The sequence below is a fragment of the Microtus pennsylvanicus genome, chromosome 17 (genome assembly GCF_037038515.1).
Source record: "Microtus pennsylvanicus isolate mMicPen1 chromosome 17, mMicPen1.hap1, whole genome shotgun sequence".
Classification (NCBI taxonomy): Eukaryota; Metazoa; Chordata; class Mammalia; order Rodentia; family Cricetidae; genus Microtus; species Microtus pennsylvanicus.
In genome coordinates this window covers 7391559-7418120 of record NC_134595.1, presented here as the reverse complement: position 1 = coordinate 7418120, position 26562 = coordinate 7391559, and the positions used below count along the sequence as shown (strand labels likewise).

The 26562-nt window shown below is 39.8% G+C and overlaps 1 protein-coding gene across 8 annotated transcripts in view; it reads right to left on the bottom strand.

Moving 5' to 3' along the window:
- Positions 1-26562, bottom strand: part of Unc80 (unc-80 subunit of NALCN channel complex) — a 173199-nt gene that overhangs the window by 64243 nt on the left and 82394 nt on the right. For 6 of the 8 annotated variants that reach the window (XM_075951959.1, XM_075951963.1, XM_075951961.1 and 3 more), the window contains 9 exons: positions 24330-24495; positions 17447-17547; positions 12432-12632; positions 10280-10387; positions 8919-9057; positions 5776-5957; positions 5076-5207; positions 2860-3046; positions 2156-2287 (listed from right to left, as the gene is read on the bottom strand). In XM_075951959.1, the coding sequence (XP_075808074.1) occupies positions 2156-2287; positions 2860-3046; positions 5076-5207; positions 5776-5957; positions 8919-9057; positions 10280-10387; positions 12432-12632; positions 17447-17547; positions 24330-24495 (1348 nt within the window). Of the gene's footprint in view, positions 1-2155; positions 2288-2859; positions 3047-5075; positions 5208-5775; positions 5958-8918; positions 9058-10279; positions 10388-12431; positions 12633-17446; positions 17548-19316; positions 19521-24329; positions 24496-26562 lie in introns of all 8 variants that reach the window. The other 2 variants (XM_075951965.1, XM_075951960.1) reach the window with 2 other exon arrangements.

Here is a 26562-nt window from a genome sequence, read left to right as displayed (position 1 = left end):
CAATTTGACCATAATCACTGGAGACTATATGATTTTTGTTAAGAGGGCATTTGGACAGAATTCACAAGGAAATCAAATACTTAAACAGCACTGCAACAGGCACATGCAAAGTGTCAACAGAAAACACTGCTATCCAGCAGAGAGCAGGACGTACTCAGAAAGGAAGCCACAATAAGTTAAAGGCCTAACTCACACGATCTGTGCTTTCTTGTTCTATTATGATGAAATCAGATGTCAATAACAGTAGGGAATTTGGGGAATTTACAAATATGTAAGAATTACTTGGACTCTAAGACACCAGCCAGTTAACAACTCACAGAAGAAATGAAAAGGATTTTGATATTTATGAAAATACAAATGATATACCTCTATTTTTGGAATTCATCATGACCAGTGTTTTGAGGGCAATTTATACCTTTGTGAATACTCAGCTATGTATATCTTTGATACTGGAGCTAGTTGATGACCATACAGAAAATGAAAACTGTTGGGCTGGAGAGATGGCTCAGAGGGTAAGAGCACTGGCTGCTCTTTCAGAGGTCCTAAGTTCAATTCCTGGCAACCACATGGTGGCTCACAACCATTTGTTATGAGACCTGGCACCTTCCTTGCCAGCAGTACATTGTATGCTTAATAAATAAATACATCTTAAAAAAAAAGAAATGAAAACTGTGGACCAGTATCCCTTATGCACACAGGGATGAAACTCCTCAACAAAGTATTTTCAGTCTCTAGACCCATATAAAAGAAAGACTGCATGCTATGAACAAGATGGCTTGTTTTTACAATGGAATGTAAGCATGGGATAACATAAAACAAGTAATGTAATATGCCATGTCCATTAAATAAAGGAAAAAGCAAAGGAGAAGTTTAGTTCTTAAAAAACATTTGACAAGTATGAGATCATTTCATGATTAAAACACTAAAACCCTGAGAATCGAAAGGAAGTGTCTTTACATTGCAAAGACTATTTACTAGAAATTCATCGTTAATACAATAATGGATGTTCAGAGACTAAATGCTTCCCACTTAGGATTGCTAGTAGCATTGTCCTTGAATTAGTAGGGCTACGCAGTCAATAACGAGAAATATAAGAAAACTGCATTAGAAAGAAGTGAATAATTTCTGTTTACAAATAACATGACTGTAACTTCAAGATTATATATAATACATAATAATATATAATTTATATATAATCCTAAGGAACATATACAAAATATCACTGAAAATAATAAATCATCTTGCAAGGCAGTGGTGGCACATGCCTTTAATCCCAATACTTTGGAGGCAGAGGCAGGCAGATCTGGGTGATCTACAGAGGGAGTTCCAGGACAGCCAGAGCTGTTACACAGAGAAAACCTGTCTCAAAAAAAAAAAAAGAAAGAAAGAAAGAAAGAAAGAAAGAAAGAAAGAAAGAAAGAAAGAAAGAAAAGGAAGGAAGGAAGAAAAAAAACAAAAGAAATAAACAATCTCATCAGTCTCAATTTTTCAGGTCATAAAACATATGTGGAAAAATTAACTTTTATTTCCGCACATTAGTAATAAAAAGCCTTGTAAGTGAAATTTGAAGAACAAGTTTCCATAAACTGGCAACAACAACAAATTAAATAGGAATAAATTCAACAAAAGAAGTGTAAGATTTGTAAACCAAAAAAATCACACATATTAAAATAGTATGGATGGACAAATAACCCGTGTTCATGGATACAGTGATTAAGATAATATGCCTAATGAATGAACCCATCTTAAAATTTACACAGGAATGCCAAGAGATCAAGAATAGCTAAAACAATCTTAGAGATGAAAAACAAAGTGAGAGGGGGCTTTTACTTCCTTTAACAAGAAAGCTATAACCAAGACCGAGACCGAAACAGATCAGTATAATAGAATCATGAGATAGGCCGCTTCGCTCACAGTCTTTTGAAAATAGTGCCAAGAAAAGTTAAGGGAGGGTATACTTAATAATTAATAAACAGGACAACTAGATACATCTCAGCAAAAGAATAAAGGCTGGATGCTAATATCACAGAAACCTTGAACTCAAATTGGCTCACATAACTAAATGTAAACTCTAATTCATAAAGCACTTCTGATATTAGAATATGTTTCAGAACAAAGTAGTCATCAAGAACAGCACGCTGGCCAGAAGACACACCTTCAGCACTGACTGCTGAGCGTACAGACCAGACTGACCCTCTCCGGAAGGAGTAATTCCGGTGGGATGTACTGGAGGTGCAGGATGGACTCACAGACAGCCGTCGGGATGTCAGATTGGCGACTTCTTCTACTGGCAAGCAGAATGGGGAATGTGAATTTTGGTTTTATAACGCAAATTTATCATCACCACAAGTAAAGTTGTACTTATATCAAGGACTCCACTCTCAGACCGGAATGCTAGATAACTTTACTACATACTTAGAAAGCCAAAGAACTTCTATGGAAGCAGAAAATTCCTTGTAAAATTCCCCACAAATGCTAAATCAATGAATTTAGAATGGTTCACAGATCATCTTTTTGATAACCACCAGAAAGCTATTTATACTTGGGGACGTTAAAAAGGGCTAATGTGCAAGCTTGTTTTTAGTAAGGAAGACTCAGCAAATTTGCTGTTTGTGCATGGGAGATTCATCTTTCCTGAATGACAACCAGTTCTCGACCTGCTATCAGACTGGTTTGTTCAAGGTTACTACTACTCTCTAGGTATGCAATAATTCTAAACTTCAGAAAATAGCATTTTTTCTCTCTTTGTGAAGGAGAGACGGGGAGAGCATGTCACGATGTCTCATCCTCATTTATCTGAAAGTCGGTTCTTTCCCTGTGGCATGCCCCCCCCCATGAAAGTCCCAGCTGGGAAGGCACCTTCTTCCTCAGGCTCTGAGTTGGGTGTGCAGGTGGGCTCATAGCAAGCCTCTTGGGTGATGGGGATGGCGGTAATCAGGCTGGCTTCACGACCAAGGCGTTTCTTCTCTTCTTCTTGCTGCAAGTTCTTTAAGATGTGCTCTGCCCGCTGATGAGAGCGGGACACAGCCCGGGCAGAGAAGGATTTCTGTGGAGACACAAAAGCAAGTGCATGGCCACATTTCTTACAGGATCATAGGCACCAAGAGTGATCCAACAATCACTCAAAGATGGGAGCTTGCCCTCAGGAAATGTTAGGTCATCCATGACCTAATTCATATCCATCTATCTATCTATCTATCTATCTATCTATCTATCTATCTATCTATCTATCTATCTATCTATCTACCTATACACACACACACACACAACACACATATTAAAATTCTGCAGTTGGTGATTTTCCCCCTACTCATAGTTATTCCTCAAGAATGTCTGTGACTGCTGGAAACAACTGTATTTCACATGTTCAGGTGATATCAATTCACGATTTAAACATGAAGAATAACTTTTATTAAACTGGCTTTAAATGAGAACATTTATCATATAAGGTTAATCAAATAGAACATGCAAAGGATAAAATCCGGAAATGGTTCTCATCCGTTGTTGGAAAAGAGTTACTGGTGTCAAAGGAACCCATCTGGGAGGAGATTCAAAGACACTTGTGTTGAATGCCTGAGTTACTGCACACGTGATTGAAGAAACAGGTGTGCTTTCTTTAACTGCCAGGCCATCAGGCATGGAGACAATAGCATATGTGAGGGATGTAAGGGCTCAGATGAACGGCTCTACAGAGAACACCGCAAATGCCTAGAAAAATCTATGCATGACCTGCAGAGATGTTCAACTCCACATACTCAACTGTTTTCAAAGATGTGTGAATCAAAATACCAACGATTTATTTTACCATTCAAAGTATCTGATATACAAACCGTGTGAGCTGAAGTCCCCACCCCCATATACACAGTGCAGAAAAAAAATCACACTGGTGTTCAAAATTTTGTAGACCTAGACAGAATTTCTTATTTGTGGAAAGTAGGAATGTGCAAACTGAAAGCCAAAATTAGTTTAGTCTTTATTTAGTTCCCTTAATAGCCACTAACTACAAACCTCAGCAACTGACCTAAAACCCCTTTTAACAAGTAACCTTTGGGATGTCTTCGATTCATAAACCACAAGGCTCTACCAATGCCAAAGCTAAAGATATTAAAGGGTAGTGTCTGAAGCAGAGAATGCCCCATCTTTCTTCTAGAACTCTCTAATCTTCCCACACGTTTATTTAGTAATCACATTGATTAATGACTTTCTTTTGTTCTGAGACTGAGATGTGCCTGAATCTTCTTGCCAGGTATCATTCAAATATCTGTAATCCATGTCACTAATATTTGGTGCAGAATTAGCTATCTCTTATTTTTGTTAGAGGAAGAGATGAGTTTTGTACTGACAACAGAAAATGTATTTTTGTATAAAGTGCAAGGTAATGGTATAATCTTTCTAAAGGCCTTTGGGGAGATATAGGAAATATACTTAACATATACACACCAAATTATGAAAATTCCATGGGAATTTGTTCATAGACATATGGTGGGTTTTCACTGAGATATGTTCCCTTTCTATATTTGCTTCATTTCTGAGTTTCTAAAAGGCACTCTTGTTAATGTAGAGGCATGCAACTTGATAGATGATAAAGATGTGTTTTGAAGACATCTATTCCAAAAGGCACATATTTGCTTTGTTCTTTTTTTCTGTAAATAACCTCAGCTGTTTCTGTTACATGTGGCAGTGATAGACACTGGGACTGTAACACTAATTGGTGGCAATGGTGATGGTGGTGACGGTAATGAAACGAGAAAGAAATTTTTGAGTCCGAAGTTACTGACTTTTTGTTTCTTCTTGCTGGACCCATATCTTCAACCACCAAGCAGCTCACACATTGCAGTTAAATTAATATAATAACAAATAGTAGCAAAAATGTTTTGTTTTCCAGTAAATAAATGCCTGTTTCATGCTTTGACAATGAAACAAAATTTAACTTGGCGGAAGCTGATTTCTACTATTCCTGGTACTGTGGGTCACTGTGGCTTTCTGTGTTACTGCATTCTCATAACAAGAAACCAAGCGGTTTCATGCATCCCATGCAGTGTGGAGATATGGGAGAGAAAAGGCCTGGTACTCACGGACTGGTCTTCATTAATGGGGTCCTGGACACTCCCGCTGCACTGAGGGACCCATGGAGGGTCAAACATTGGGACAGATGGCATTCCAAGTACTGGCGAGGGCAAGGTGAAGTTTATACTGGGAGGCGGGATCTGTTAATTGACATAGAAGAGTGAGGTAAGATGGAGGAGAAGCTGGAAACAGCCGGAGGTAGAGGTCAACATCGTCTGCCTTAGGTGTCAAGAGTCTGAGTGGCCCCTTAGAGGCATAAGAAACACCAGAGAAAAGGGCTGTTTTCTAAGATTTTTCTGTCACAGGGCACAGCATGATCCTCTTTGGGCTTCAGTTTACTCAACAGCAAAATGAAGTGTTTTAACAAAATGATCTCAAGTTGTGCTGATCACTCTATGCTGCCCCAAATTTCTGTATGTGTGTGGACAACAAAAAGCCTGGACAGTTACAGTCCACACTTAGGTACTTACCCCCGAGGATGGCAATGAGATATTCAGGCTACTACTGACTTGATTTTCTTGTCGTATGCTCTTTCATATTCCAATTTGTTTAATCAAATAGCATTTATTTATTTATGAGTTAAGCGTACTGAAACATTCATAGGGAAGAAGAATTCTTTCGCTGTGCACTGTGGGTCTGGGTTTCATGCATTTAGACAAGCCCTAGGTTGGTTGCTGATCTAATCTCCATGGACATAGCATCTCTCACCTTAAAAATCTGCTGGGCTCCCTCTTCCATCCTTGGCCAGACCTGATAGCGAAACCTCCAGAGCGTGTGGAACTTGAGGACAGCATTTAGTCTCTGTACAGTTTCTGCATGGTGGAACTCGGACATTAGCATGTCCGACACAGCTTCCGGAACCTTCACCGCACACAGCAGGAACATGGCAGCTAAAGACAGCCAACAATTAATTCATCAGCTGCACATCTTAAGACACTGCGTTGTTTTCTAGGGTTTGGAGTGATATGGGAACTCTTCCTATCTCCTCACAACCAGCAGTGGCCAACACTAACAATGTTCTAGCCAATGGAAGCTAAACAGCAAATGTTGCTTGACTGGGACATCTAATATTTGGTGGCAAAGCAGGGACAGCATGACAGTTTGGTAGAATACTCATCTAATCACAGCTTTTGGCTCATGGTGAAAAAGCAGAGCCAGAGAAAACAATGAAAAAAAGTTATACTGTGAACGTGCTATTTGGGACCTGGAGAGACTCTTCAGTAGTGAGCTGAGGATGACACAGAAGACAGTCTTTAAACAACCTCAGCTCTGTGGGCCATCTGAAAAGCACAGTCCATGATGGAGATTCTACTCTGAACATCTGCCCTTCCCAGAGACTGAGAACCAAAAAAGTGATTCCATGAATTTGAAGTCTTAAAATCTTAGATTTTGAAAAAAGCTAAACTTTAGTAAGAGAAATATGAGTGTGTGGTAAGTTACAGGGCTTGTGAATAAAGAGAAACACCCCCATAGCACAGAAAGAAGGGCCGGTGGCAGGCATAAAGACATAATCTACATCCACACTCTCTCTCTAAAGCCCCAAATCATGCTCAGTTGTGCCAGCCCAGCTGAGTTTGGGTCCTACTCCTGACACTCCTCTGCTGCATGACCTTGGACAAGACTCTTAACCTCATGGCTTCCATTTCTTCCCTGGAAAATGGCCAGGAAGAATGATGAGTGCTTGACACCACCCACTCCAAGTTTACGGAAAATGCTATGCCAGAAAGCGTTTCTTGCTTCTGCTGGGCATCTGAGATTGCACGGCTGCCTACGCTATCTTTCCAGCCTGGAAAGCACTTTGTGAGCTGAGAAGTTTGCTGAAGTTCTGAACTGCATTTTATTTCCTCTAGCGAAGTGACAGAAAGCACGACTGTCTGTTGTGTGCTGTCTGAAGGCCTGGGTTGAATTTTAGGGCTCTCAGATTCTGCGAGGGACAAACTTTCCACAGGGTCCTTCACCTCTGACTTGAGTGTCAGATTCTGCGAGGGACAAACTTTCCACAGGGTCTTTCACCTCTGACTTGAGTGTCAGATTCTGCGAGGGACAAACTTTCCACAGGGTCCTTCACCTCTGACTTGAGTGTGTTCATCTCTAGAATGAACGACTTATGCCAGGGCATAGTGCACACACCCGTAGTCCTACAATGAGGCTGAGGTTGGAAGGCAGCCTTGGCTGCACAGTGAGACCCTGTCTCAAAAACAACAGCAATGGCCCAAACCCCAACAAAACAAAACAAATTCAATTTCATTAACAAAAGGAGATATAATTTTATAATAAATGCTAGTTACTGTGATCATTAACTTTTGATAAGCCATTTTAGCCTGCTAGCTATATAAATTTCCACTCTTCATTTTTAAATGAAAACCTGCCTCAATTTTTAAGCATCAAGTTTGTTTTTTACATCGTTGAAGAGTTCAACCTTTGTCTTCTTACCAAAATAGTCATAAGCTGCCTGAAAACCAAAGTGTGTGTGTGTGTGTGTGTGTGTGTGTGTGTGTGTGTGTGTTAAGAACAATTCTTTCCTATTAACACCTCCATAAAAATCCCAGAAAAATTAGTCTCCTTTGCTTTCATGGCTTGGGAAGGTGAAAACTCTTTTCCTCATCACTTTTTGGGGAACCTTTTTTCTACTGAATTTATTTCTCTAGACCTCAGAAGGTAGAGAAGGCTGGTGCTTCAAGGCCATCTCTGAACTCCTTCATGGTACAGACTCCTCCCCTGAAGAGATATCAGGCACCCGTTGCTTCAGCTGTCACATGCATGAGGACACCAGTGTCTTACTATTCACTATAAATGTCACCAGTTACTGGTCACTTAAAATCAACCACTACTTTATGTCTTTGTTTTCAGGCTAGAGATGAGTCTGGAGCCTTGTACACACTGAGCAAGTGCTCTGCCAGTGAGCTGCATCTTTAATCCTTAAGGTTTGTTTTTGTCAGGATCTCACCATCTATCTCAAGCTGGATTGGAACCAAGACTGATCTCAGTCTCAGGACCTTCCTGCTTCTATCTCCTGGGTGATAGAACTGTATGCATACATCACCACAAAAGTCATGACTTCAAAAACCAAACTGATACATGTTAAGTTAGACAACAGTTATTATATAACTTGTTGGATCAGGGCCCATGAGCAATTGTCTCCAGTAAGTTTAGGAAGGCTGCTCCTGTGATAAAATGGTCTATAGCAACCTGAGTCTTTGTGAAACCACCTGAGTTGTCCAACTCATCTCCTCACGATTTCTAAACAAACAGAAGGTATTTTTACATCTCTATCATTTTGCCCACACTTTCCTCTGGGTTAGCTGTGTGTGTATGTGTGTTTCTCTCTCTCTCTCTCTCTCTCTCTCTCTCTCTCTCTCTCTCTCTCTCTCTCTCTCTGTGTGTGTGTGTGTGTGTGTGTTAGCTATTTGTTTATTTTGGAGCAGAGTCTCATGTAGCCCTAGAAGACACTGAACTTACTAGGCATCCAAGGATGATGCTGAACTTCTGTTCCTCCTGCCGTCCCCGCCCCCTGCTCCTGAATGGAGACGATACAAAGCATGTGCTCCCTTGCCTGGCTTTATGTGGCACTGAGGACCCAGCACGGGATTTGTGCAGAATGATCAAGCATTCTACGAACTGAAGTGCACTTCCAGCCCCAAAGTATTCCATTTAGTCACAGAATACTAATATGCTGAGAGCGGTCCGAGGATCTCAAACCATATAACCACAATTTAAGGGAAACCCTGAAAACATGGATCTGCTTTCCTCAGAAATACACCACTCTCTGGAGGTCTAGAAACTTCTTTTTCTGTTCCAAAGCTGTGGTCATTAGAGGCACAGGAGGCGGACCTCAGGCAGTGTTTCTTTACCTGCTGCCCCTGCCATGTGCTCATCCATGCTGAGCAGCAGTTCCCAGGCAGCGGGCTGGATGTCTCCATACATCTCCTCTGTCAGGATGGGAGCTGCCTTGATTAGCAGAGACAAGGGAGCAGGTGACAAGCTCATCACCTGGGAAAGAGATGCAAATCATGATTTAAAATGTTTTAAGACAACAATCACTTAAGAAACTCAAGAACCACCTCCCTTCTCTGGTACCCTTGGGTGACCTCAAGATATTTCCTAAACAGGAAAGGATTTAGGTGATGTGGCATATAACCTTGTACTTTATTAGTTGAGGTGAGCAGGAAGAAATATTGATCTGTAATATTTTCATCACACACACTGATTTACAATTACTGAAAAAATTAACCACGAACTATGGGCATCTCTACAATAAAGAAAGAAAGCAACAACCATGATTTGTCCTCACATTCTGGTAGATTTTTAAAGCTTTCTTTCTTCTATTTTCTCCATGCTAGCAGATTTCCACTGAAAACCACATGGGATCTGGAACCCATAAGGGAGTCCATTTATAAATTTAATTTCTGAAGGCAGCCTGAAATTGGATGACATTTCCCTTTGAAACGGCATGATTTTACATTGTGGCTATGGCCCCACATCTATCCACAAAGTCCTACTTCATCCATCATTTCTCATAATTTATATATATATATATATATATATATATATCCTATATACATGGAAACACACATATGTATGCATATATGCTTACCTATAATCTAAATACATACATACATATATATAGATAAGCAATCATTTTAAACATTCTAGAAAAAACATGAAAAGCCCTTTATTTCCATAAGGAAAAGAGATGATTTCAAGCTTGGCTTGTAAGAGCAAGAGAATAGTTCGTCAATAACTGGATAAGTAGGTCAATGTATTATTTTATTTAATCTATGCAAAAATCCTTTGAGATAGGTATATTCCTATGATCCTATTTTCATAGATGAGACAACAAAGCGCTAGGGAAATGAAATTCCTTGCCCATGTCTTAGAGACAGAGAAGCAGACTGGGCGTATGGATATAGATGGTCTCATTTGGAAACCTGTGGAGAGCCATGCTAGTGGGAGATTAGCTCCATCGGAGATCACAAAGTTTGAAAGATGCAGTTCACCCAAATTCTAGGCCTCACTCTGTGTAACTGGATGTTTTAGCAAAAAGGATTTTTCCACCCCTTGCACACTTGGTTTTTTTGCTTGCCAGTCAAGAGAGCATTCATGGCAACACAAGTCCAGCTTTTATTTTGTGTCCCAAACCCTAACTGGCAGGCTGTAGGGGGGCTCTTCCCTGCTAATGCGCTATGCATGTTTCTGGTCCACATGCAAATACCTGAAGCCTGATGTACTTCAGCATTCCGGAGTCCTTTTTCCCTTCCAGGTTGACATCTGGAACCCTCTTCTTCAGTGAAGGAGTCCTTAGGCAGGACTTATCTGAGCACTAAGGGAAGGAGAGGTATGTATTGAAGGCATGTTTACAAAACCCAGAGTGCTTTTCTCCACAGTATACCTTCTAATTGATGGTATAACTTTTTTTTGAACAGGTATAATTTTTCTTAACACTTTCTGAAAAGCATTGGTTTTGTTGGGGAAAAGGGTATTAAATACGATTCTTATGAAGTTTCTCTTTTACGTTCGAAGAAACAAGGATACAGGCAGGGGCATGCTCTGACTAAGTTGCAAAGCTAGTTATTTTCCAAACTTGGGAAAAACAAAGGTTTCCTGATTTTCATTTCAGGTTTGATTATGTTCTTTCAAGTGGCTAAAAGAAATTTTAAATAAAATTTAATCTAGATAAAATACACTCTATTCCAAGGTACACGCTCAAGTATGTGGTCAGGGAAGAAAGGAAGTATTTCAAGTGTTAAGATGCAGAAAGGCAGACAGGGCGGCTGGGGAAGAATAAATCGATACTTCCCATCATCTCAACATAAACTGGATAGGTAAAGTGGCTTCTTGGGGTAAAGAAACCTATAGAAAACAACAGCTCTTCTTTGCAAGCTGTGCCTTTAGCCTGGTTCCAGAACAGGCTGTTTTCTCTACACAGAGATGAAACAATGCTTGCCTCTGACTCCCAAGGTGCCAAGCCTGGGAGGGACAGAACAGTTTGGAGAAGAATTGGTTCTTGCTTGTTTGTTAATCCTGACTTCGGATTCCTTCCTGTTTTGCTTTTTTTTTTCATTCCAGACTGTGCATTCCCCTCACAGAATAAAGCTCATTTATTATATTTTGCCAGGAGGGCCAGGCCAATGAAACACTTTTTCCCTCTATGCCAAAAGAAAAGCTAAACTCAAGCATTTTTGGCAAAGCTTCATAGTGTGATAAATGGAGAGATTTCAAAAGAAACAGCAAATCTACAAGCATGCACATGCCCCGAGAAAGTCACCTGAAAATCTGACCAAAAAAAAAAAATCCAAGACAATGACTCCGTTATAGGACTGGCCTAGGACCATCTTTAAAAATGAACCTACATAGAAAAGAGGAGATCAGAGCTCTAGCTGTGGTTTTGAAAGGAAAAGAATAAAAACCATGGAAATGCATACTTAGAAATATAAAGCAATTAATAAATAGGAAATATGCTGTATATAAAGTATACATATGTATATAAATAAATATATAGCATAAAAATCTTTAAAATTATTTTATAGCTATAGCTTCGCACAGAGATGTAGAGGTGTGTTTTATAGCTTCTGCAAAGATGTGTGGTATTTAAAATCCCTACGGGTGTGGTGTATCTTTCTACTCAAAAATAATACATGTGCATATCAGAGTTGCTAAAAAAAAGACAAAAACTATGAAAAAAGCAGAAAATCCCCACACTCCCAATTTAATAACAGTAATTCCTTGGTTCCATTTAGTCTTCCTCCCTTGACGCATCTTAGCAAAACTGTGATCGCTTTCTGTATGCAGCACACACTTTTAAACAACCATTTCAGGGATTTTCTAGGGAGTGATGATTTCAGACTTTTAAAGAGTGCATCCCTTTGTCCTCCGGCTGGACCTTGCATCCTCTGGGCTCATGGCCCCCTCTCTGCGTTGCTGTCTGCTGTTGTCACCTGCTCTGCCCCTGACTCCCAGAAGTCTTTTCTTCCTCTATGAAGACACACATGACAACACTGAGTCCACGTGGATAATCCAGGACTCTTTCTCATTGTAAAATCCCTAACCATCCCTGCGAAGTCTTACTTGTCATGTGGGGTGTCCTGTTCGCACGTCTCCCTTCCTTTTCTTACCACCACAAACTCCCTGAATTTTTGTCTATAAAACAAAGTCTGGGTAATGCCGCATGTTGACTCACAAACACAGACAAAGCATCTGTGTGTCTCACACATCTCCTGCTGTTTCTTAGCGCTGCATAGATCTGTGTAGTCTGCTTTATATAATTGCTTATGCTCGAAATTTAATATCCAGGGCAGATAAGAACATCACTATAAACACGTCTTTTCTCCTGCCCTTGCTCTACTGCCCAGTGACTGCTCACTCACCTCCTTCTGTTTCTTGCCCCTCAAAGCCACATTGCTGATGTTGTTGCTCTCACGCAGGGAGTCCACACTGTCCCCGTACAGCAGTTTAATGGCCCTGACGAGCCGGGCACAGGAGCGGCTGTGGTGCAGGTAGCAGTGGGGGTGGCAGTAGTCCACGTGGGTGCAAATGAAACTTTGTTGGTTGCATAGTAAGATCATGACCTGGAAAGGAGATAAATACCCACATATTCAACCAGGCAACAAGGGACCACAGGAACGGAAGATGGAGAGTCAGAGCAAGATCTCTTCATCAGTGAGCAAAAACAGTATCCCACAGGTCAATAGCTAGCTATGGGGCTCTGATTATTTGGCCTTTAGTCTCCCTCCATACTTAGTTAATAAGAGCGACTTTTAGAAACACGTGAGCACTGGTTGTGAAGTATATGGCTTCCAAATAGTTTCAAAACCTTATCCCTCCCAGCACTTCCGCTATGACAGGAGCCAGAAGGAAGAGTCTACAATGGTGAGCCCAGTTCCAGAGTTCTCTAACTGACCCTGAACACCTGGGTGCCCCCTCAACTCCCGCCTGCACTGGGTGGTGCTTGAGAACACTTCCGCACCTTCGGTTTGGATAGTCAGCGTGAACTGGAACCTGAACCCCACCAGAAAGCCTCATTTCAGCCCTCCCACCTTACACACACTTCCTACTCTGACTCTTAAGCACTCTAGCTCCCTGTCTGAAATACTTTAACTGGTTCAAACACATCTCCTAAGGTTTTCCACTAGGATTCTAGAAACGCACTCAGCTGATTTAAAAGATACAGTTATTTTAAGATAGAAACGAATTTGCAACGGAAATATACAAATTGAAATTGCAATTCTGGTGCTCAGATTCAGGGCCTTGCACATGCAAAACAGGTATCCATCACAGAGCAACAATTCTTCATCCCAAATCTGTGGCTTGTGTTTTCTGTGGTGCTAGGGATCAAACTCCTGGAACTGTGTAATCTTAGGCAAGTGCTCTGTCACAGAAGCCCCAAGACTCCAAGTTTGCAACTTCAAAATGTTTTAAGATTTCTTTTATTTTACACATGTGAGTGTTTCATCTGCACATCTGTATCTGCACCATGCATGCCTGTGACAGTCAAAAGGGAGTGCCGAATCCCTTGGAATGTGAGTTATGGACGGTTGTGACCTGGTTGTGGGTGCTATATTCTGAACCCAGGTGCGTAACATTGAAAGTAACCTTCCTTAAAAGATAGTTTGTATAAAGCAACACTCTAAATGCCTCTGTCACCCAGGAAACCAGCTCCCACCTTGGGGACTAACCTGTGGAGGACTGTATGCCATGATGAATAAGAACAAAAAACCCGTGCAAACAGAGGAGGGTAACTGAACCTACTTGGCAGAGCAGGCCCAGGGTGCCTTAAGACGAACATGTCTTGCTTATTCTGAGGCAAAGATGCAAGCCACAGTCATCTCCATTCTCCTGTCAAACGAACTATATCTAAGCCTCCAACATTTTCAACAAATATAAATGGTGTCTTGGTAGAATACCTAGCTCACTTCCAAATTTACTGTGTATCTTCTGATACGCTGCTTCATTACTATAGTATGGGGAGGACAGAGGAAAGAACTCAAAAGGTTCTCATGTTACTCTGAATCTGGTGGTCAAGAGAAATACCAAGAATGCCTTTCAAGTACACACACACACACACACACACACACACACACACACACACACACACACAGTATTTCACTAGACTTTGCTTCAGAGAATTCTGATATAGAAGTTCTGAGGATAGCAACAACTTGTTTAGCAATCTATAATCTGTAACTTTAACATTCTACACTGATATTCCTTTACTAGTTTTATTTCTAAGAGGATGCTTAAGGATTTATACAATCTGCTATCTATGCTCTGTGAAAGCTCCTCCCACTGAATTTGAGTTAGTCCAACATCTTGTTTTTCACTGATAGCATATAGCAAAAGTGTTGAAATGCCCCTTTCTGACTAAATTGCTTACGACTGTGATTTCCCTCTTTTTAGTTGTCTCCTGCTATCTTTAATGAAACAATTTGTCATGACTCAGGACCCCACAAAGTAAAGAACTAAGAGCAGCTTCTGGTTTATCAGGATGGCTCGGTGTGTGAAGAGTACTTGTACAGGCATGGAAGCACTTAGTTTGAATCTTCAGCATCCACATAAAATCTGTGTGATTGTATATGCCTGTACCCTCAGCACTGGGAAGGCAGAGAAAAGTAGATCCCAAGAGTTTGCTGGCTGGTTGGCTGGCTTGCCTTCCAGTTTAGCTGAAATGGATAAACTTTAAGTTTAGTGAGATACCCTTCTTTAAACGAATAAAATGAAGAGTGAAGAAGGAAGACAGCCAGCATCCTCCCCTGGCCTCCGTATGCATGGGCATGGCACGTTCCAAGTTCACTGACCAAGCTCCTGCAGGGATCAGAGTGAGTGCATAAACAGAAGACCCGAGGTAGAGCTGTAGCCCCAAATATCAGACAAACAGAAGAAACTGAGATTCCAACTCTTCTATACATTAGCTCCCATCTGAATAGGAGCCATACCTCTGCAGGAAAACAACAAAGACAGGATAGAGAGGAAGGGAGGCATTGAGAGATGCCTTTCCTTTCTATGTTGGCTACATCAACAAAAACACAGACAATTGATCTCACAGCAACAAATTCCAAAGAAGGGGAAAACACAGAAATTAACATTACCAACAACTAAAACAAAATCAACAAGAGATAACAATCACTGCTCATTAATATCCCTTAATATAAATGGAGTCAACTCACCTACAAAAAGACACAGACTAACAGATTGGATACAAAACCAGAATCCATTCTTCTGCTACATACAAGAAACATACCTCAACCTCAAAGATAGACATCACCTCAGAGTAAAGCGTTGGGGGAAAAATTTTCCAATCAAATGGACCTAAGAGACAAGCTGGTGTAGCTATCCTAGTATCTAACAAAATAGAATTCAAACTACAATCAATCAAAAGAGACAAGGAAGGACATTTCATATCAGTCACAGGAAATAAATCCATCAAGAGGAAATCTCAACACTGAACATCTATGTCCCAAATACAAGGACAAACTCATATGTAAAAGAAACAGTTCTAAAGCTTAAATAATACATTAAACCCCATACACTAATAGTGGGAGACTTCAACACTCCATTCTCATTACTGGACAGGTCAGTCAGACAAAAAAATTAACAAAGAAATGAGGGAACTAACAGATGTTATGACCCAAGTGGACTTAACAGACATCTATAGAACATTCCATCCAAATATAAAAGATTATATCTTCTCAGCACCTCATGCAACCTTCTCAAAAATTGACCACGTGCTAGATAAGAAATCAAACCTCAACAGATACAAAAAAAAAATGGAATAATCCCATGTATCTTATCAGATCATCATGGTTTAAAACTAGAAGTCAACAGCAATACTAATTCCAAAAAGCCCACAAACACATGGAAATTAAACAATGCTCACCTGAATCATCAATGGATCAAGGAAGAAATAAAGAAAAATTAAAGACTTCCTAAAATTCAATGAAAATGACCACAAAACATACCCAAATTTATGGGACAATGAAAGCAGCGTTAAGAGGAAAGTACATAGCATAAGAGGAAAGTACCTACATAAAGAAGCTGGAAAAATTTTACACTAGTGAATTAACAGAGCATTTGAAAACTTTAGAACAAAAAGGAGCAAATTCTCCCGAGAAGTAGACAGCAGGAAATAATCAAATTGAGAACTGAAATCAACATAATAGAAAAAAAACAATACAAAGAATCATTGAGATAAAGAGTTAGTTCTTCGAGAAAATCAACAAAATACACAAAGCTTTATCCAAACTTACCAAAAGGCAGAGAGAGAATATCAAATTAACAAAATCAGAAATGAAAAGGGGGACATAACAGCAGACATGGAGGAAATCCAGAGAATCATCAGATCATATTTTGAAAACGTATACTCCACAAAAATTGAAAAACTTAAATGAAATGAACAACTTTCTGGATAAATGTCACTTATAAAAATTAAATCAGGATTAGATAAGCAAATTAAACAGACCTATAACTGCTGAAGAAATAGAAACAGTCATCAAAAATCTCCCAACCAAAAAACAAAACAAAAAAAAAACAAAACCCAGGACTAGATGGTTTCAGCTCAGAATTTTAGAAGATTTTCAAAGAAGAACTAATGCCAATACTCCTCAAATTGTTCCACACAATAGAAACAGAAGGAACATTGCCAAACTCTTTTTATGAAGCTACAAATACTCAAACCACATAAAGACATTGCTAAGAAAGAGAATTACAGATCAATCTCACTCATGAATATTGATGCAAAAACACTAAATAAAATCAGTAAAATAAAAAAGAGCAGAGAAAAATGTAGAGCTCAATAAAAATCAATAAAAAAAGAATATGAGAGAGCACCTTACTTCTTCATGCCCAGTTCAAATCTTTGCTCCATCTTTGCCCAAAGGTTTTAAGGGAGGCCTTCATGCCTTTGCACTTTGGCTGTCTATCTGAGGCTTGATCTTCTCATCTAGAATTTCCTTGATCCATTTAATGTTTTTAAATTAAATTATTTATATTTTTGACAGTTTTGTAGATGAGTACAACATATTTATACCAACTCGCTATCCCTGCCCATCTCTAACACAGAATCAAGAATGACACTGACCTTGCTCGCAAGGTTATAGCATTATGTTTAAAATTGACCATGATGCCTGACCTGTGTCATTCAGGACATGTTGAGCATTGATGGAGCTCAGTCCCTCAGGGTTTTTCCTGAGGTCTGGTGACCTAGAAGCTAGCCATATAACAAAAGACCTTACTTAGTTAGTCCTCGACATAATCCAGCGGCATAATATCCCCACTTTGAATGGAGAGCTTCAACTAAAACACGAGGCTACACTTTCTGTTGGGAGCACACTTAAATTGACAGTCTAGGAAGGTTTTGTTCTAGAGATCTCCCAAGATGGATACTTACATGAAGCCATGACATGTTTCTGTGGTAATTCTCCTCTGTGCCGGCAGTGCTCATTCCCTCAGGCTCAATGCTGGGTTCACTGGCACTCCACGGGCTCCCTTCTTCAAAAAAAGAACACCAAGAAAGAGTTCAATGTTCAGTCTCCCTGGAGAACACGCCGGTATGGTGTCATTGTCCATGCTTTTGAACCAAGGGCAGACTCTACCATTACCCAACAGGTTACAGGACTTTGATAGAAGATTATTAAAAAGAGCTGTTCCCTTGCCACTGGACTGGCAAGTACAAAGACATTGATGATCTCTGCTATGGCGGCTTCCAATGTTAAGACATGAGAGCAGAGGAAAAAAAAAAGAGTCAAGTCCTTGAGATGAGCCAGTTACATATTGAGTGTGCCCAAATCCATTCCAGGCTGCTCAGACTTCACAGTCGTAGCTAACCAGGGACACAAGCTAACCTGCACTTACATCATAGGGCCATGATGCCTCCCTGGGCTTGTGGTTGCATCTGCACTACTATTATAGACATCTGGCTTTGCTATGGGAGCTATCCAGTGCTGCAAGGGAGCCTTGGAAGGATTACAGTGATTTGACAGCAATGACAGCCAATTGCAAGGAAGCCTTGTGTCTTGTCTATGGGAAATATAAAGGAGATCTCACCATCTCATTTACTACCCACAAAGCCTTGCCCTCAAATCCAAAAGCTTCACAGATCCTCTTTGACAACAAAGCTGCATCTCTAGTCTGGTTACTTTGATGTGATTGGTGAGGATGGGTTGATCAGTTCATATAATTCTAAACACTAACTGATGATAAAGTTATTTTCACCCTGCGACAACAAAAATCACTCTGCCCTATTATCTCCTTGAGAAAAAATAAGTTGAATCTTAACTAATGCATAAATTAGCTATTTTTAAAGGCGAGGGTGGGTGGATGTAGAAGCATTTTCTATTTTAAACTTCCTTTGATTAGACATTCTGCTTCTGTCTGACAGACTTTATCGATCATTTATCCACACTTACTGCTGCCTTAGAAGTGGAGACTGACTGGTAGGAAGAATGTTCTTGAACATGCACCAAAGATTTAATTCTAGGCAGCTGCTGAGCTCGACACTTATCCTTCCTAGTCTTTCCTTGTCTGTCAAGATGCCCAAATACTGGACAACCACATTAGGAGATCTGGAGACTCTTCATGTCCTACAGAGGTAATCTATGACTTTTAGTGCTTTGACTGAATGTATAGCTCATGCTGTACACTGGACACATTTTACAAAAGGATCCTTAAAGACAGACTCTGAAGATCATGAATAAACAACTATTCCCACCAGATGGTTGTTGAAAACACACCCTTGAGACAGCGGGTGACCCACTGAGGATTCCCTAGTTTTCAGGTCCAAACAACCACCCCTTCTTAGTGATTTTTGTTTATTTGTATTTTACTGTCAAGTGAAGGCTACAGTAACAAAGTTTAAACATTTGACTTTCAAAGTCCTAATGAGTAGTATGGATACCTGGGGTTCTAAAATTGTCCTTGTTGCCAAAGCAGTTTCTGTTCTCTAGTGAACACTTTCTCTGCTCAAAGTTCAAAGTGTGGTCTTTGTGTCAGCAGCATCGGCATCACAAGGAAGCTTATTTCCAATGTAGACTCTCAGATCCCCACATCAGCTGCTGACTCGGAGTTTGCACTTGGACCCACTTACACATGCCACACGCACCTGCTCAAAAGTCAGTGTGCTTCTCTACAGAAGGAGTTGTCTAACCTTGGGCTCTGGTCTTGCTCTGGGTACATGGCATGAAATGGACTTGGCTGTTCCAGGACTTGAGTCCTGCCTTCTTACCCCCCACGTCCCTGCACACCCCACTCTTCTATGTTACCTAGGTCAGTGACAGTGTCCCTGCTCTGGGACAGCTGCAGCTCCTCAGCCTCAGACTCTGAGTCCTGCCGTGATAACTTGCTGCTCTTTAAGCTGCCGACTCGGCGGATGCTGGACAAGGAACCCCCCTTCTTCACCTGGAAACTGCGGGTTCCTTTAATCTGGAGCAGGCGAGAACCTCCTATCCTGATCTTCCTGCTGGGAACTGTATTGAAAGAATAAAATAGGGCTTTCCCCGCTTAGTTTTCCCCAGCCAGTTTATATCCACATTCTTCCCAATTTGTCCCTGACCAGACAACTCTTCGCTGTCTTGATTGAGCAGCATTTCTGGCCTTGCTGCCAGCCCCCAGTCACCACGTTTGGCCAGGCAGGAGACCAGGATGACCAGGAAGGGCTGGTGCAGTATCTTTCTTGGGCAAAATGCCACATTGTGGCTGGGAACAATCTGCTCTCACTCTGGCCCAAGGTTCATAAGCATGAGTGTGTTTACACAGCACCATCACCATCAAGAGCTACCACATTTTAATCACATTCCTATTCGGTTCAATGGAATCAGACTCTACTGCTTTTGTTTCTCCTGTGAAATGGGACATACAGAATTCTGAGAACTGTCATCGGAACCCTCATCTGTAGAGTAATCTATTAAAAATAAGCCCAAGAAGTGGCCTCTCTCTGACAGTCAGAGCTGTGTAACTCTGTTCCTTAGCAAAGACTGTGAGGGAGTGCTTCTCAGGAGAATGTTGTGTGTGCATGCACATTTGTGTGTTTGAGGTAGCTCTGTTTCCAATCATTTAGGGATCTCATAGCTTCCTCCTTTCAATCAAATATTTAATGAGATGTGAGTATAAATGTTGCATGCCCTGAGATATCTTACAGTTTACATGTAACAAGAATGAGATGCATTATTCGTGCTTAGTATTCTGGAAGAAACAGTCGCCAGGGTGGGAATAAAATGGGAAAGAAACATGTTGAAGCTTCAAACTCACTTTATAAAAATCAAAAGCACAAGTATTTTTGAGGCAATGTGTATGTTTTTCTTTTCTTTTTAATTTTTCATATTATCAATATCATTTTTATAATTGTAGGATAAAGCAAAAAATTCAAGGTTCAAAACCATTAGAAGAAAGGGGCTAGCCTTACACACTTGTATTAAAAATACAAGATTTCCTACTCAATATTTAAATCAAGCTTGTGAATGTATTTTGAAATCAGGAAGTTCAAAGTTTAGTTTCAGGTTTCTCCCTTTAACAAAACGCTTACGTAAGCCAATAATAAAACTCTCATCCTTTAAAATGTTAGTTGAATGTAACTTTTGACGCCATGTGAGGAGGTCTGAATAATTCATAGAGAAGTGAATGTTTAGTCTCTGGATTACTCTTGTGACTGAAAGAGTCTAGAATTACCACTGCTCTGCTTATACCAGCTTCTTGGGGCTTCCTGCATACACCTGAATAGAACCGCACATCTGGAAGAATTTCTGGCAGCACAGCTGGATAAATGCCACAAAAGCTGTAGTGTGCAATGCTGTATTTTGATTAACATACAAGATTCACCCAACTGTATTTTTCAATGTTGTTTCTAGGTTTAATTTGGACTTCATAGCTAATTATTTTTAATGACCACTACTGCAATTTCATGTATAAGTATATTGAGAAATAAAGAGTAGATTACAGTGATAATTCATAGATTTTATTTTTGTAGAGGTGCACACTAATGCCTTTTGCCTGAGTTTATGATGCTTTTTGGGCTACAAATGAAACTAAATAACCTCACAATAGTGGGACCTGAAAAAGACTTAACTTTGAGAAATTGTTCTAACATAAAAGATAATTGGAGACCTCCTGCAGCCTGAAAAATTAGGGTTCAGAATTGCAACATCGATTACTTACAAGGGACACAGTGAGGAGAATTCAGGCTTAATGTCGCTCATGAAATATGCCGTCTGAGACTATATGCTACTGAAACATAGAGACCATATGCTATATGTCTCCTAACAATAAGAACTAAAATCAAAATGAAACAGATTCATCTGATGTGAATAACACATCTCCCTTTCCGTACGGCAGCATTAGCAAGTCCTGCTAATATCACAAGCATTCAAAGTCCTACTACCTTTTCTCTGGTCCAGTACAGCTACCTTTAACTGTTCCTTCCTCCCTAGCTTCTACACATTTAGTCACATACACTGACCCACAACCTCCAACATATTTAAAATATAATTACAATTTTAAGCATATCTACCAGACTCTGCCTGCCTCTTACCTTTCTGACCTATCTCCTGGCACTGCTCCCCAGTTCATTCTGAAATAAGTTTGTTGATCTTTTCGCCCTCCTCCAAATGCTCTAAGTTCACTCTTCATGACATCCTTGGCTTCATAGTTGCCTCTGTTGGGAACACTCAGTCTTCAGATCCCTCCGTTACTGAAATATCTCATGAAAGTCTCTCAGTTTAATGTCCATTATTAGGACTTCTCCAACCATAGCTCTTCCTATATTCTAATTTGTTTTACTTTCCATTATATCATTAGAAAGTCTAGCACTTAGTGTTACTAATTGCTATGCTAATAGTGATATGCTTGTAGCTATGTATTAGTATGAATGGAAACAGATGCGGGTACATGCTCTTGTTGGTGGCTGCCTTCTGGGAACTTGTAATAACTCCTGGTATAGAGCAGGTGCGCAGAAGCTGCATGCAAAACGAGGAGATGCTTCTGTATTTTGAAATACCAGTTTTAGTTTGTCTTTGGGGCAGGAATAAAAGTATTTTGTAGATTCTGCCTAGTGATCTTGGGCAGATATTCTCAGTTTTTAAGAATAAGTTCACGATCATTTTCTTTGGTAGAATCTACTTGTTCTAAAGTTACTAATTTCAGGAGCTAATTATTTTGCTTTTATAAAAACAGATGGTATAACTATACTTATCAGTGTCCCATTGTCACAATTTTGTATTGGCTCTAGTAGCTCATGTGTTTGTCAAATGGCTTATGGAATATTTACAAATCTTTAGAGAGAACATTTTAGGGTTATATTGTCATTTTATTCATAGTTTTAGATTTCTGTTATCTATTTATAAGACAACATTTATGTATTAACATAGACATATTGTATAACAAAAATCACTAAGCATGTGAGAGTTTTATGAGTAAAGACAGCTATATAAATAATAATGAAGTTGACATGGCTTTATAATTAAGCCAATCTTTTGCTTTATAAGATGATGTAGAATTTGTTTAAGCTTAACTGGATATTTGGAATTTTTATTTAATTTAGATAATAATTGTAATAATAACTTCAAATGGTTAAAGACTAGTTTCCAAATTAAAGTATTGTTGGTATATGTTTAAAAATGGAAGTTACCTTCATTGGATACATATACAGTAAATATTTTAAATCACATCGGCTTAATACTTCTTCATGTCTATAAATTCCATGAGACTATTTATTTTTCTTAGAACACAACCTCTGTCATCAAAATTCAATAGGATATCATATAATGATATTTATATGTTAAATGTGGTAACATTCTGCTGTTGAAATATTCAAAGTTTCCCCATTGCACCCCCATTTCTTATAAGACAAAATATTTTGTGTTTTGTCTATATAGAGTCATGCCACCATTGATTAAAGTAATCAAATATGCACTCATTCATTGTCTACAGGACACTGGAAATTATTTCAATGTACACAATCAACTTTCTACCAAGATATACAGATTTTTTAAGATATAAACTCTTTACAAAAAGCATTGGAGGACAATGAAATTTTAAAACTAAAAACTTTCGATAGTGAAGGTGACATTTTAGGGGAGCCTTACTTAAAACCGACACTGTTCAGGCCTAGCTGGAGTTTTCTGTGTTGAGATCTGACTTAGCTGCTCACAATGTAGGACGATAAGGATGGCAATGGTAACTTAGCATGCTCTTTCATTTGCTCTATGTATTCATCCTATGTTTTACCTGCACTGCCTTAGTTAGAGCTCTAAGGATATTGCACAGAGGCTGTTCATCTGACTGACTAGAAGAGAGGACTGTGGATTTACAGGCAAGTCATGTATACATGGCCATACAGAGAAGAGCCACATATTACCCATTTTACTAGGGTCAGCTTCACATTTTGACGTATGTGAAACTGAACTTAGGGTTCATCACACCAAGTGACGGCTGAAATATAATGGCTCTTGCTTTTGTCTGTGACTATGTAAGCATCAGCAGCAAAACATGCAGACTATGTGCTATTACCTAGTCAGGCCGTAAAGAGGGACGAGGAAGTAGGTCAGGGTAAAAGCTGGACAGTCCTGAAGAGGAACTCAAGACAGGCCAGCTTCCTACTGTTCTAGCTGCTCTCCAAAACTAAGGTAGGCATTTCTGCTTTGCAGTTGTTGAGCTTGTGGCTTTTTTATTTATTATCTCTTACTCTACACATTATATATACATGAGCCTTTGATCCACTTCTGAACTGGTGTGTCATTAACAGTCTGATGCTACAGAAGACAGCATCCTGTAGAAAAACATGGACGCTGACAAATTTGAACTGAAAAGTAATTAAGAAATTTGGACTGTATATTTAAGTTTAACCAGCATATTTTAGCTATATTCTTTTTCACTACCAAAGAATTATATGTAGTAATCACAGTGACTATATATATATATATTTTATTGTCTCAAAGTCCTCTGTCAAGAAAAAGTAAAGTTATAAGGGATTACTGCAAAATAGTTGAATTTGGATATTTTCCCATTTGTATTGGTTAATAAAATAACAGGTCATCTTAAGGCTGATGGCATCACATTCATTGTGGTCAAGGGAGAATTGCTGAACCAGGCATTGAGGCCAAGGCAGTCTAGATACCAAGTTAACCTCTAACAAATGGTGTTTCCTACCTCACCGGCTGTGAAGAGTCTCTAGGATCACATTGTATGGAACCAAGAATTTGGGCACAGTTTTGTACTTTAGACCCCAGGCCAAACACTTCCTGTGAGAAAGGCAGAAACATGAAGCAACCCTTGCGCTTCCCTACCTTTCTTCTCCTCAGCACCTGCATCCGACTTGAGGGTGTGGCTGCTGCTGTGGAGAGAATCTTTGGAATCTTCGTTTTCATCCAGAACTCCGGCGAAGCTGATCTTCCTCTCATATCTGTGCCGGTCCAACTCGGGATCCAGACGGAGCCTGCAGCTCTCCAAGTCCTGAAAAGGCATAGAAGAGCATGTCCTTGCTGGGCTGCCCTGAGACAAAAGCCAGAAAACTGGTCTCAAGGCCCTGTCTCTGCCTCAGCCTCCCAAGTGCTGCAGTGATAGGCAGGGGCTTCACTGCTCCTCCGACTGCACTGATATTGTGGCAAACCTCGATTCATTCTGAATCGCATTTGATTACACTTAAAATTTCCTTACTGCTCATTTTAAATTGTGGTCTTGAAAAAAATATTCTTGATTTGTAAAACAAGTGTTCCCTAACTGGTAACTTCTTATATGTTTTATCTTCCACAAAACAGGACTTCGAGCTAGCTCCTTTACCTTCTAACTCTTTGTCCAATGTCTTAGGGAAGCCATTGGCACTTATATGTTAATTGTATGTCACACTTCCAATTTGAATATGATAGGTATAATGGCATAGGTAAGAAATGATCCCTTCTCTGAGAAACTCAGAATTCTCAGATGGAAGATGGGAAATCATACATAATAAACCCCAAGTGTAGGAGTTAGATATCAGACTTGGAGACCACAGTAATAGAGCAGTCCCTAAGATATCTAAACCTTACATCTTTAGGGCCTGAGAATATGTTGTTTTACACTGCAACGTGAACCTTGGGGATACAGTTAAAGCTAATGACTTTATGATGGAGAGATTATACCGTGTTAGCTAAGTGGACCAAATTTAATTAATTACATGCATTCTCAGAAATGGAGGATCTTTCCCTGGCTATGAACAGAGGGAGCTTCAGTATGCTTCTGAAGTTGGAAGAAGGAGAGTGAGGTGGGTGCAGTAGTTTCTAGAAGGTAGAAAAGAGCAAGGAGGCAGGCAGATTTTTCCGCTCCCACAGAAAGTCAACCATACCACTACCTTGATCTTCGCTTAGGAAGGCCTGTCTTGGACTTTGGAACTGAAGAAATGGAAGATAATATTTGGAGTAGCGGGAGGGGCTGCCATTTAAGGTAAACCTTAATTGAAGTTTCTTAGTACATAGTGTGGAAAGTCAGTTCAGGTTTAGGAAAATGCTTGTATGGGGCCAGAGCCTCTATGGGGGATTTTGTACTGAGGGTTTATGGGAAAAATTAGAGGGAGGAAAAGGAAGGGAGTAATGGTGTAAATATTTTATCATCTCACAAAGGAAAGAATAGAAGATATGTAAGCCTACATTTAGCAGTGACAATGCTGGTGTAGTGAACAGAAGTTCTCAGAAACTTAGTTCAGGGTGAAGAGGACACGCTGTCACCTGACAGTATATGTCTGGCGGCTGCGATTCTTGTCTTAGGCTTTTTAGGTTCCCTTCTTTGCACTCCCTGTAATTCTTCTAGTTGGTTGTACAGTCTCTGCTTGTCACAGGGCCATGCCATGTAGCCTGGCTTGCGATCCTTTGAATGCTGACCTTCCTGCCGTCTGTTGTCCTGACAATGCCACGTTCTCAAGCTAAAAAGACCTGATTGATTTAGAAAACATGAAAAGTCTCACTTTTCACTGACAGGTCTCAGTCCAGTGCTGATCTTCAAGGGGACATGATTATTAAATTTTCCTCAACATATATGATAGACTCATGAAACAGAATTTTCTCACTAACAAGAGTCATTGTGGTAGATGTTTAAGAGTTAAAAGGTAGAACAAACGATCCTTGAATGAAACAGATCCTTGCTTATTTCTACCAGAATTGCGGCTGATCTGAAAACGTGAAATCAGATGTATGCAATGCTTTTCTGAAGATTGCATTAATAAGGAGGCTAAAAAGATTGGTACTGGTGAGTGTTGACAGGTCTGATGCTTTGTTTGGCTTGACTTTAAGTGCATGCATCATGGTGCCCTGATTTGACTTTATAGAGAGAATTCTCAAGAGCATGATGAAAACGACAATTCAGAAAAGTAAAGGCCAAATCAACATGATGTCACAGAGGGCAGTAGCTGGAATTTCCTCTTCCAGTAGTCAAATGGTCCAGTTTCACAGTTCAGGAGAGGGTAGTTTTCTCTTAAAAACAAGCATTTCATTCATAAATGTTTCTAATTTGAAAATATCCATTCTTTTTAAGATGTGAGGAAATGAGTTT